Source organism: Egretta garzetta, unplaced genomic scaffold (genome assembly GCF_000687185.1).
Source record: "Egretta garzetta isolate BGI_Z169 unplaced genomic scaffold, ASM68718v1 scaffold51, whole genome shotgun sequence".
NCBI classification, from domain to species: Eukaryota; Metazoa; Chordata; class Aves; order Pelecaniformes; family Ardeidae; genus Egretta; species Egretta garzetta.
Window position 1 is genome coordinate 4,458,355 of NW_009258549.1, and position 11,793 is coordinate 4,470,147.

Below are 11,793 nucleotides of genomic sequence, written 5' to 3' on the forward strand. Positions count from 1 at the left end.
GGCCCCGTCTTGTTACCCGCGTTACCGGTGCGGGGCCGGGACCGGGACCCGGGACCGGCTAGGCCGGGGCTGCTGTGGTTTCTGGTGGTCCCCGTGAGGGGGGTCGTTTTGGTCTGTAGAAACGTAGAAGGGCCCTCAGCAACCCGGACAGACCCGTCCTTCCCGGCCTCGGGTGTCACCCCGGGCCGACCCCCATGCAGCGATTGCCGTGCCGCAGCTAGTGTTTCACCTGAAACAACCCACAGTTGCAGTAATTTGTCATTTCGCTTCTCCTTTTCGTAAGCTTCAATCGCGACAGGGCAACAGAGGACAAAGTTGGCATCCTTCCGAGAGCCGATACTTCAGCTGTTTGCCTACATATACAGCAAAACGGGGTGGGTTTATAGCCCCCCTTGCACCTGGAAGGTGTTCTGCAAGATGGTGACTGCCCAATACTTAGGTCGAGGTTACTATCAGGTACAAATTGGCATCATGTATGTAGAGCTGGAATAATTTATTCTGAGTGTCAATTACAAAAGAAAAAATCCCCATGGTGTGATTTTGCAGGCCTTGGCGTGTTCTGCAGCGAGGTAAGCAGCGTGAGGGATGGTAGAAAATGGGGGGGTGTCCTCATGTCTGAAATTTGTTAGGAAAAATGAAAGGAGGTTGTTTGAAGTGTGTTTAAAAAAAGATCCGCCAGGAAAACCAAGCATCTCTGGCTGACAGTCAAAACTGCAGTGTCAGCATAATGGCTTTGATGCAAAGGCTAAGTGTGTCATCCCCCACACCCCCCTACAGCGCGTAGCGGGACAGTAATGAGTGTTTTAGATAAGAAATCATTAAACATCGAGCTGTCTTGGAGCAGGAAAGGGGAAAATGAGGTTGCAAATACGGTGGCTAGGCCTCATTAACGAGATACCTGTCTTGGCCAAGGAGTTGTCTGATCTCTTTGCAATTACTCCTGTTTCACCAGGATCTGTTGGGTTGGTTTTTGTTTGTTTGTTGGTTTTTTTTTTTATATAAACATGGCTGGTCTGTACATGTTTGGTGTGTCTGTATTAAATGGGGGGCCCAGGTACAAGTTTTCCCCTGTCACCTGAGAAGAGCAGCATTTTTCTTGGAGCAGCATCTACCGTCTCAGCAAGGAGCTCTTCTGCCAACGCAGCAGACACTGCTCTGTCAGAACACCTCAACCCAAATCCCCAGCGTTTCTTGTTCTTGTCGTCCTACTTCAGGGAGCCTTACAAAGGCTCCTTTCTCCTGCGCTACCATCGTGGCTGCGCTAATCTCGGCGCGGCACAGTTTTGCTGGCACATGTGCCATATCCCTTGCTGTTCTGTCCTGGCCTCACGCAGGTCTGGCAGCAAGAGGTTTGACCTTTAGGTGGAGCGCAGGCTTTGTGGGTATCTGTAGCTACTTTTGCAGAAGAGAGAGTGGTTCCTGACCCTGTCCCTCTTCTGATGGCGGGGGAAGAAATAGCCTTGGTATCGCACGAGGAGGCAGAAGTTAGACACTGTTGATATTGGCGAGGTGATGACTGGATGCTTTTGTACATAAGAACTGTAAGGTTAAATAGGGGCAGGGGTTCAGGGGAATAGTAGGCTGAATACCTGGGAGAAGGTGGGAGGTGGAGAGAAGTGGATTTGGACAGAGTCGTATCACTCTTCCATTTCTAGCCCATCCCCGAGCTAATATTTTTCATGCTTCCAGTAGCTGTGCCCCATCAGGGGCTGTTGGATGCCCAATACGAAGCAGATACATCTCCCTTCAGTCCGATCCACAGCCTCCCAAAAACAGCTGTGTGAGCAGCAGCTCTGCGAGGCCTTGCTTCATACTGGCTTGTGTCTTACAGTTGGGTCTTCGGTGTCTTGTAAAGTGCAGGCAACCAAGCGAGCTCTTCTAGGGTAGGGATGTGCAGAATCTCTCTCCCCTGTATCAGCTCTGTGGTCACCAATAAGGGCTGAACGCTGCAGGCTGTTCCTCGGTAAGAATGACAGGATTCCTCTTCTCTACGCAGCTATGTATTTTGGTGAAACTTGCAGGGACTTTGATCCTACTCTGGGGGGAACTGAATTGAAACGTGTGGAGGGAAAGCAGTGTTGGATGAGCTTAGATACCAGGCTACAAACACCACTGTTTGGTGGTGAGCTGAGCCTGACCAGCAATTTCTCAGCCTCCACCAGTAACATCACAGCCTGTGGGAAATGATTTCCAGTCTCACCCTCTGCAGGTAACCCCCCCGGTCCCAAGCGGTGTGTGCCTGGGCCTTCGTACACATGACAGATGTTGCTCTGTTACGACCTTGGTTTTCTCTCTGAAGGAATTCTGTATCTCACAAGCACGGTCTCTAATGTAAAAATACAAATGAAAGCCAAACTTTGCCCTGTAAAACATGGGTGTTGTCTCATCTTGGCTCTTGATAGCGCTCAGAGTTACGCTATATTTAACACTACAGCTAAGGTGTCTCTTGATGGAGATTGTGTGAACAGCCTCATCTCGGCTCTTGACAGCGCTCAGAGTTACGCTATATTTAACACTCCATCTCTTGATGGAGATTGTGTGAACAGCCTCATCTTGCTGAGTGGTCTCTTTTTGCCCCAGTAGTACTGACACAATGAATACCCACAAATCCGCAGCGCCTGTAAGCACCTTTTCAGACGTAACCATAAAGTCTCTAGAGTCTCTCTCAGCAGTATTGGGTCTTTTCCAACATTGGGAGCATGGTTATTGGCTGCTGGCTTTTTTGAAGCCTCAGCTGCTGGAACCCAGGGATTGCATAAGGGTCTTTCTGTCACTCAGAGAAAATCCCAGACATTTCTCATTCTCACAATTATACAGGAAAACTGGAAAATACTATTTGAAGTTACCTGAAGGCTCAGAAACTGGGAGGAAAATTAAAAGAACCCCCAAATTCTTTTTTTTAAGGTCTCCTCTGCCCCCACATCCCCATGGCTGTTGGGGAAAACTGGCTCAGGGACATGGGAGGAGGCAAGTGGTAATTTGCATCTAGGCTGTTTTGGCCCTCCTTTGATTGATGCCAAAGGAATTATGTATCTTCTCACGTACAAAGTCCTCCATGCTCCTGCCTTTGCTTCCATCTCTGCAGGCATCTCTGGCACCCCAACTCCCACTCTCTGTTTGATCAAAGCTTCCCCTCTTCTCCTTTTATCATTTTTGCATGCTTCAGACTGTTTGCCTCCTCTGCTGCAGCGCATGCCCAGAGCCATCTTCCAGTCAAACGTACTTCAAGTTCCCCGTGCCTTTTCCGTCAAGAGCCTTTAGTGACTACGTGGGAGAGTCAGGTTCTGATGCTCACCTCCTCTGCTCAGTTTATGTTGTTTAACACGTGCAGCTGGGCACATGGCTAACCCTGGTGTACCACAAATCAGGTGGGGAAGTAGAGGTATTTATGATATTCAATGTACAAATGTTAAACGAATGCCTTGGGGAAGAAAAGGGCATGCCCATACCATAGGTCCCCAGCACTCTTCTGGCCTCCAGCTGTTTCCAGCTCATGATCCTCCTGGTCTGGATGTGTAGAGGTGTCCCCCAGGAGAGGATGGGCCACCTCAGGAGAAACTCAGAGTGGAGACTGAGAGCTGGCTGGGTTTCTCCTCCCCTTCTTTTGCAAGGTTTTGAAGGGTAGACTAGGGAGATAAGCCTTGTGGTGTCTGTAGGGGTTTTTGTCACGGACAACTGCTTGAAAAGCCACAAGCAGAGTGTGAAGGGCAATGGCAGAGCCCATTGGTACTTGGGGTTTCAGTGCTTCTTGGTGGTCTTACCATGGGCTGGTCTTTTCTGTTTACGGAGCCCTTTTCTGCACTGTAGTTCATTGACAGGAGAGACACAACTGCTTTGTGGTCCATTCCCTCTGCCAAAGCTTCTGGGACAGCCACGGATCAACACCTAGCCACCTGGATGGATGGATACAGCCAGGCGGAGCAGTCATGACCCTGTCTCCTGACTCTGCGCCATGCCTTGTGGCTTCCTACACAACTTGTACGCCACCCCGCAGCCTCGGTCATTGGTGGAACAGGTCCGATTGGCACCATCATGTTCAGCTACTTAGGATAACTCAAGGCAAGAGTAATTTTTAAGAAACCAAAAGCAACCCACCACCACCCCCCATCACAGGATGCCTGTGACAGCTCCCTGCAGCACTGACGTTGCACCACAGTTGTTCAGGGTTCTTGCAAATTTTATTCCAGGATATTCCAGGGGACCTGCCTGCTAAGGTGCTGGTGTGGTCTACCCTTCTGCTCCAAAATGAGCCCAGTATCACCTAAATTCCCCCCAAAGAATGCCTACCCAGCCTGTTCTTAAAAACCTCCAGTGATGGAGACTCCGGTGCTTCCCCAGGCAATCTACTTGAGTAATTAACTGTCTGTTCTGTTAGAAAGAGTTTCCTAATGTCTAGCATTAATCTTGCTCCTTGCAATTTAAACCCCATTACTCCTCGCCCTATTCCCCAGCGGATGCAGCAAACGATTGATTCCTGTCCTCATCGCATCGCCCTGCACCCCCAAGAGAGACAGTCTCGGGCCGATTCATGACGTTGCCTCTGCCCGCGGAGACGGCTCTCCTGAGCACGGTCACGCCGGCACAGGGGAAAACAGAAAGGAAAGATCTTTTGGGGTCGGGGAGGTGGCATAGTGCACTGCACATGACAAACTTAGAAAGCACCTGGGTTTGTGACGGCTGCGAGCCCGGAGCAGGGGAGCGGGGCGGTAGGGTGGATTTGTGGTACGTGCCCCTCGTGTTCCCCTGCTATGCCAGGGGTGACCGTGGCACCCGTGGTGCCGGGGGGGCTGCAGGCTTGGGCAGGCAGGGAGAACGGCTGCAGCGGCACCAGCAGGACTTGGGGTGATAGGGAAGAAGTTTGGCCTGTCACAGGGGACCCCTCCTGGTCCAGACCTGGCCTCCTGGCGCCATCCCCCCTCCGGTGCCTTCCCACCCCCCCGTCCCGCTGTCCCTGCATCCCGGCAGGCTGCCCCCGTTGCGTCCGCCGTGCCACCGATGCGCGTCACTGTGTAACCAGAGCGATGCAGCCCCCTGGGGCTGACCCTCATCCCCTCCAGCCCCCCATACTGACTTGCTCCTTTAAGCCTAGCTCAGAAATGACCAGGCTGATCCCTCCCACCTGCCCGCTCCCCCTGGCCTGGCCCTGACGTCAGGGGAAGGCGTGCGGATGCGTGTGTGTGTGCGAGGCGCACATCATACACACATCAGATACCGCAGATCCATCAGCAGGCAGCAGGCAGGCAGGCAGGCAGGCAGGCAGCCAGAGAAACCCCCCCAGAGCCGGGCTGCAGGCGAGACCGCTGCTCCTCGCAAGGTAGCGGAGGAGCGTTTGGCCCCGCCGAGCACCGATGCTTTGCAGAGCGCAGCTCCAGGGAGCCCATCGCTGCTAAGGAGGTAAGGGGAGGCACAATGGCCATCCAGCTCGCCTGGGCTATTGTAGCTGGAGCTTAAACTTCACGCACCACCTTTTTCTATCATCAAACCTGCTTTTTCCTTTTTGGTGGCGGAGAGGTGCGAGGGTGAAGCGCGACTTCCCTCCTCTGGTTTGGTTATTCCCCACCAGCCTGAGGAACAATAACTCCTCTGGGGGTGGTGGCGGCGGCATTGCATGTCTGCTTTGGCCGGGGGGCAAATAGCCGGGGCTTTGCCACGGAGGGCTGAGATCGGCTGGGACCCAGCTCACAGATTGCCGGGGCAGGGGGAGGCGATTTATAAAAAATCTGTCTTATTAAACCGGGCCAATAATGATGGGGGCTTGAATTCGGATTTGTTTGGGACTGGCTGCACTATTCATTCCTGCAGACGGCAAGTTAGATCCACAAAGGAGGAAGGAAGGACACAGATGAGGACATTTGTGCCAGGTCTTTGAACAGACACTGTTCTGATTAAAAAAAAAAAGAAACAAAACCAAAACCCAAATACAACAAAACAACCAAATCCCACAAACTTGGTGTTTGGGAGTGATGATTCTGCATATATGCTTAAAAGGTAAATCAAGCCTCCATGATGGCTTCCCCCTTTGCTTCCCCTTTGCATCTGGCAGCCTGCTTGCTCTCCCCACGGCCTCCCCAAGAACCGGGCAGCCCAGCACTGACCAAGGGAGCTTTTTATAATCGATCCATAAAGGTGACATTCGTATTTTAGCGCTAAGCAGGCTGTATCGTAGGCGAGACTTTATCTCAGCAAAGATCCCTGGAGTTGTGAGCGTGATTGGCTTAGCTGGGGAGGGGATGCTGTCAGTGTGTATTCCCCCAAAACCACCTAGTTCATTTTTCCTATCGTAATTTGTCTCAGCAAAGGGGTTTTTAACATGCAGGGTAGGCAAGGAAATTGCTTTGCTTGGTTTTTAATTCTTAACAGCATGATCTGGTAACCAAAAAAGGGAAGCAGGGGGGGCAGGAGGGAGCTGAGAGGCTTTCATTAGCATCGGACAGAGACAGCATTTATAAAAACCTGCCAGACGCCGAGGCTGTGAGCCTCCTCCGAGGAAGGGAGGATGGAGAAACGTAGCCCGGCGAGCGCTGCGGTGGCCCTGCTTGCTTGTGGTAACCCCTGCCTGGAGCCATCCCGGTTCCCCAGCTGGTTCCTGCCCTCACAGCAGTCCCCCCCCAGGAGATGCCGATTCCGGATCTCGGCTGGCCACCGTGGTGTCGGTGGGTCCCTCGGCGCATGAATGTGCCAAGCAGCTGAAAAATGGGATTTTTGTTTTTGCATTGAGCTCTGGGGACGCGCTCCCGCGTCTGGAGGGGTGTAGCTCTTCTCTGTTTCAGCCCGTGTCTAGACAGGCTGGGTCTGGGGGGGCATGAGCCTCCCCGAGGATGGCGGCGGGCCAGAACATCACTTTCCCTGCTCCGTGGGGTGAGGAGATGGCTGCCGGCAGCTGGCTGCGGAGATGGGGGGTCTTTTTGATACACATAGACCTTTTTGCTACTGAGGTAGAAGGAGCAGGGAGGTAAACCTAACTCCTAAACTGGGGCCACTGGCCATCGCGAGGGACAGAGGAAAGGTGGTGGCGAGTGGCGGGGAAGAGCCCGTGTGGAAGCTCGCTGGAACAGGCAGCAGAGGGAAAAAAACCTCCAGCTCCCGGGGGGGGGCGGGGGGAGCGGCGGCGCTTGGGAGAGCGGAGTGTGGTGGCAGACAGCACACAAGACGGTGATTTGCAAAGGGACGCTGCGGCGTGAAAGGTGACGACCCATAAAGGCGACACCATCCAGCCGAAGGGTCACGTCCAGAGCTGGAGCGTGACGGCTGCCGGCAGAGCGGCCGCCTGTCCATCCATCCGTCTGTCCTGGGCAGCCCAGGGGTTCCGGTGTATGGAATGGAGCACAAAGAAGCGCCGTGCAGGAGGGCTGACTCGCCGAAGGCGATTAAGCCAATTAAATATGTATTCCCCCGCCCGGCCGAGGGGACGCGTGAGGGGTTTTTCTTCGCTGCCGCTAATGAACGGGGAGTGGCAGACAGAGGCTGGTGCCTCTTCAAAAGGCTCCTTCCCCCCTTCTGGGGGACCTTGAAAGGCTATTTAGTTAAACAAGGTCACTGCCAGCACCCAAGTCAACGTGTTTGGCTTTAAAGAGAGGGAGAGAGACAGTGATTTTATTTGATAAAACCGCAGACCTTTCAGTCGCTGGTGATGAATGGGGTACTTGGATCTTGAGATAAAAGCTGATGTGTCTACCGCCTGTCTGCCTTAATTGGCCTGGGTTTCCTGCGCTCGCCTGCGAGCGCTCCCAACTGACTGTCAGCTCAGCTCGGAAGCCTGCCCTCCGAAAATTATAAAAGCAGAGCTGGCTGCCACTGCCGAAGGAAACCCTGTCACCAGAGGGCTCTGGGGTTTTGCTCTGAGATGGTTTCTTCAGAGAGGGAAGACGACGGACAGAGTGGGGGGAGTTTTTTACAAAGAACATCCTTCCAGGGGCTGGGTGCTGCTTGCACATGTCCTTGGCTTGGAGGATTGTCACGCCGGGGGACCCTCTGAGCAAAGCCACCGAGGGGAGACAGGGAGGAGCGAGGCGGAGGGGGGGTTGTGCTGGAAAGGTTTCCCGTGCCCCCTGGCAGAGCTGGGCTGCTGCAGCCTCTGCTCGCCTCCTCAAGTGACCTGGATTTCGTCCGTGCACTGCATAACGTGTGTGGGGTGGACACGGTGTTGTGGGTGGTGTCTGCCAGGCCGGGAGAGACCTAGGGTGGGGAGAGATGCTCTCTGCCCTCGCAGAGGTTAGCATGACTGCCGGTGATGAAGGAGAGGGGGAAAATGCCTCCCGTGCCCCACGTGTCCCCTCCTTGTCGCCTGCTGGGGCTGCAGCATTGGAGAAAGGGCTGGGGAGAGGATGGTGGGGTGGAGCACAGGGATGGAGAAGGACAGGAGAGGCTTTCCCTGCTCTCCGTCTGGGCTGGGAGGGGAGGAGACACCGGCGAGGACGTGCTGGCGTCTCCCCTCTTTTCTCAGCCTGCTTTTGCCGTGAGTTTAATTTCCTCAGTCCCTTTGTTTGCTGTGGGGATTTAAATGAGGTGGGAGGCAGGATGACGGCCTGGAGCCCCCCGTGGTGCCAAGGCTCCCGCTGAGCCTCAGCTTCACTGGCACCAGCAAAGCCGGGCATTCAGCTGCTGGGCCACAAGGCTGACCCACAAATTTGGGGTGCTCGAGCTGGGTGCTGGAGAGGGGCAGAGTGCTGCTGGCTGTGGGAGCCAGCCTTGGCACGGCTGCAGGATGGGGGTCTCTGCTGCAGCCCCCGCTGCAAGCAGGAGTTAGGTGCAATGCCTGCGAGCAGGCTGCTCAGGGACATGCCTGGGGGGGTTGCAAACCCCCGAGGACAGGGATCCCACAGCCTCGCTGTGCCCGGTCCCCGTGCTCATCCTGGTGAGCTGCCACCCCACGCCAGGGCTCTCCCCCACATCCCCATGGGCCAGCCAGAACCCCCCAAAGTGCCTGTGGGCTATCACGCCTGGCTTGTTCTCCCATCTGGGGCAAGCTCAGCTCGTGGGGGCAAATGGCAGCCCCGGGAGGACACCGTCCGCTGCTGCCCTTGAGCCTCAGGAGCGGGCTGTCTGCCCCCTCTCCTCCAGCGATGCCCGGCATGCTCCTGCTCCCCACCGCCACTCGTTCCCCAAACTGGGGAGCCTTCTGGGGCACCCCAGCCCGGGCTGGTCCCACAAGCGAACCTGAGGCAAACCCACTCTCGGTTCCCACTTCATCTGCCCGCGCCATTTTGTCCCTGCAAGGCTCCCCCTCTTGCACGCCCCTTCCCCTTCGCTTCTTATTTTTCTTTTGCCTCTGGGAAACTTCAATTTTTCCAGCCCCTTGTGGACCCGCCAGAGGAAGCTCTTTCTCCTGACGCCAACCAATGCCCTCAGCATACTAATAGTTTGCTCCAAGCATCGTTATTCAGGTTAAATACCCTCCATTGTCCCTAATCTGGTGGGGGAACTGAAAGGCCTCCTCAGCAAAAGCGCGCACAGAGGAGGCGCGTCGTGGTGAAGCCATTTTCATAGTGGCGGCTCCACGACGTGGCAGAGAACCAGGGGCCGCTTCCCCCAAATTGTCCTGCTTGTGCAGCCCTGACACCTTGTAGGAGGGCGCCAGATCCTGCAGCAATGCTTGGGGACCACAGTGCTTTTTGCTGCCCAAAAGTGGCCAGGCTGCTCGCCAGCGCAGGCAGGGCGGTGGGATGGGGGGCACCCATAGGAGTAGAGAAGCTGCTGGGTGGCCACCCTGGGTTTTGGGTGTCTCGCTTGGGTGCTTCCTGAGCCTTTCCGAGCTCCTTGGGCCTGGGGGAGGGAGATGGTGAGCCCTAGCCAGGGCATGGGGGAAGGAGATGCTGAACCTGGGCATGGGGGAAGGAGATGCTGAACCTGGGCGTGGAGGCAGGAGATGCTGAGCCTGGCAGACCGGGAGCCAAGCAGCCCCAGTGCAGGGTGGGCTGTGGAGCAGAAGGCAGGCGCGGGTGCCCCAGTTGCTTCATGGCAGAGGGGAGATGCTGAAGTGCATGAAGGGTTTGGTGCAGGGGTGGATGGGAAGCCAGTGAGGGAAGAGGCGTTTTGGAGGGGTTTGTGGCCGCAGCTGGAAGTCGTCTTGAAGGGCAGGAGGAAAGTGGTGGGTTTGGCCTTGGGGCGGGACAGTAGCTGGGACTCCAGTTTGGCCTCTGCCGCCTGGACCTCAGGGTGAAGCTCTTGCAGGGCTGAGAGGAGGCAGCTGTTAGGGCAGTAGCTGAGGTGTGGATGGGCACCAAAGCTGGGCTGGCAGCATCCGGGACCTGGTGGCAGGCAGACCCCCTGGCAAGGGGATGCAAGCGGAGGTGGGCGAGGGGAACAAGAGTCGCCAGGTCCCTCACTGAAGCTTCAGCTGCTCTAGAAACCTTTTCCCATGTCCTTGGCGCCTGCTAATTTCAGAGCGGAGGTGACCCCCTTTTGCATGTCCCCCCAGGGCCTGTGCATCTCAAGGGGCTGCGGATGAGTCAGAAACCGAATTAAATATTCTCTGGGTTTCCCGGTGTGTGCAGGTGTCGTCCCAAAAGATGCCACATGCCCCAGCAGGGCAGGAAGCGCTGAAGGGGGTGGCAGGGAAAGGGATGATAACTTCACGGGATGTTGGGCTCCTCGGCTCTGGGCGATGGGGAAAACCCTGAGACTGAGGGTGATGGAGATGGGTGAGCCCCCACCCAGCACCCCAAAGAGCGGTGCCCCCAAGCAGTTGCTGGCAGCTGCTGGCATGGGGCACCCTGAAACAGAGGCACCCAGCATGAGCTGCAGTGACTGATGGGAAGAGAAATCAGCAGAGCAAAGGCTTTCTGAGCAAGCAGCTGCAGTGCTGATCACGCACCAGAGCATCTCACTGGGAGGCTTAAAAATGCGCACACACACACACCCCCCCGCCAGTTTAATGTTCGGGGTGGTTTGGCGAGGCAAGCCATGCCCACACTTGTTCTCCTGCTCTTCTGTTGCAAACCTCATGATGCCAGCCAAAAAATGGAGCCTGATGACCGCAGCGGCAGGAGGTTGTGCTTGTGTCGTGGCTTGTCTGAGGTGCCCAAGGGGGGTGTGTGCTGACGGTGGCCCTGCAATAGTGTCCCAGTGTCCCTTCCCCATAGGGTTGTGCCTGGGTGGGCAGCAAGCTGTTGGCTGGGGCTGAGGTTGGGTCCTAAATCCTATAGCTCCAGAGGTGGGGAGACCTCTGACCCCTGGCCTTGACCTACCTGTTGTCTCAGCCTTTTTCCTTCACCCTTTTAGCAGAAATCTCAGGCTGGGGGGAGATCTCAGAGGCCAGGGTTGGGGGCCTGGGCATGCTGGCACTGCGCGGGCACCCTTCCCCAAATGGTCCCTGCCCCTGGCAGCCCATGCTCAGCTGCTCCTTCTCCCAGGGCATGCTTTCTAGACTTCATCTCTAATATGTGGGATTAGCCTAGAAAATGAAAGACGAAGCCACAAACCAGGCTCTTTCCTTCCCTTGAGATTGATTTGCTGGAACATCCCGGGTTGCTCCAAGCTGGGATGGGGTTCCCAGGGCAATTCCCAGCACTGGGGGTTGCTTCCAGTACTGAAGGTCAGAGGCATGCTGCCTGCCCCCCCCCAGATGTGGGGCTGGGAGCAGAGGGGGCAATTCCTGACAGCAAACTGCCCTCGCCAAAAGTGCCTCCTGGGGGCCCTGTAACCACCACCCCCTTTGCACCCCAGGTCACAGGCAGCAGACCCGCGCGCCCGGGCACCCTTTCTCCTGCCGCCAGCCCGCCTGTCCCCAAAACGGAGGAGCCCGCCGGCCCCACCATGTCGTCAGACCCCAGCGCCCCGCCGGCGGGGCCGCCC

The 11,793-nt window shown here is 56.0% G+C and overlaps 1 protein-coding gene across 1 annotated transcript in view; it reads left to right on the top strand.

Moving 5' to 3' along the window:
- The first annotated feature begins 3,952 nt into the window (after nt 1-3,952).
- CSDC2 (cold shock domain containing C2) overlaps nt 3,953-11,793 on the top strand; it is a 22,361-nt gene continuing 14,520 nt past the window's right edge. Inside the window, 4 exon segments of the mRNA XM_035903195.1 lie at nt 3,953-4,015; nt 6,044-6,088; nt 6,091-6,126; nt 11,665-11,789. Coding sequence (XP_035759088.1) covers nt 3,953-4,015; nt 6,044-6,088; nt 6,091-6,126; nt 11,665-11,789 — 269 coding nt within the window.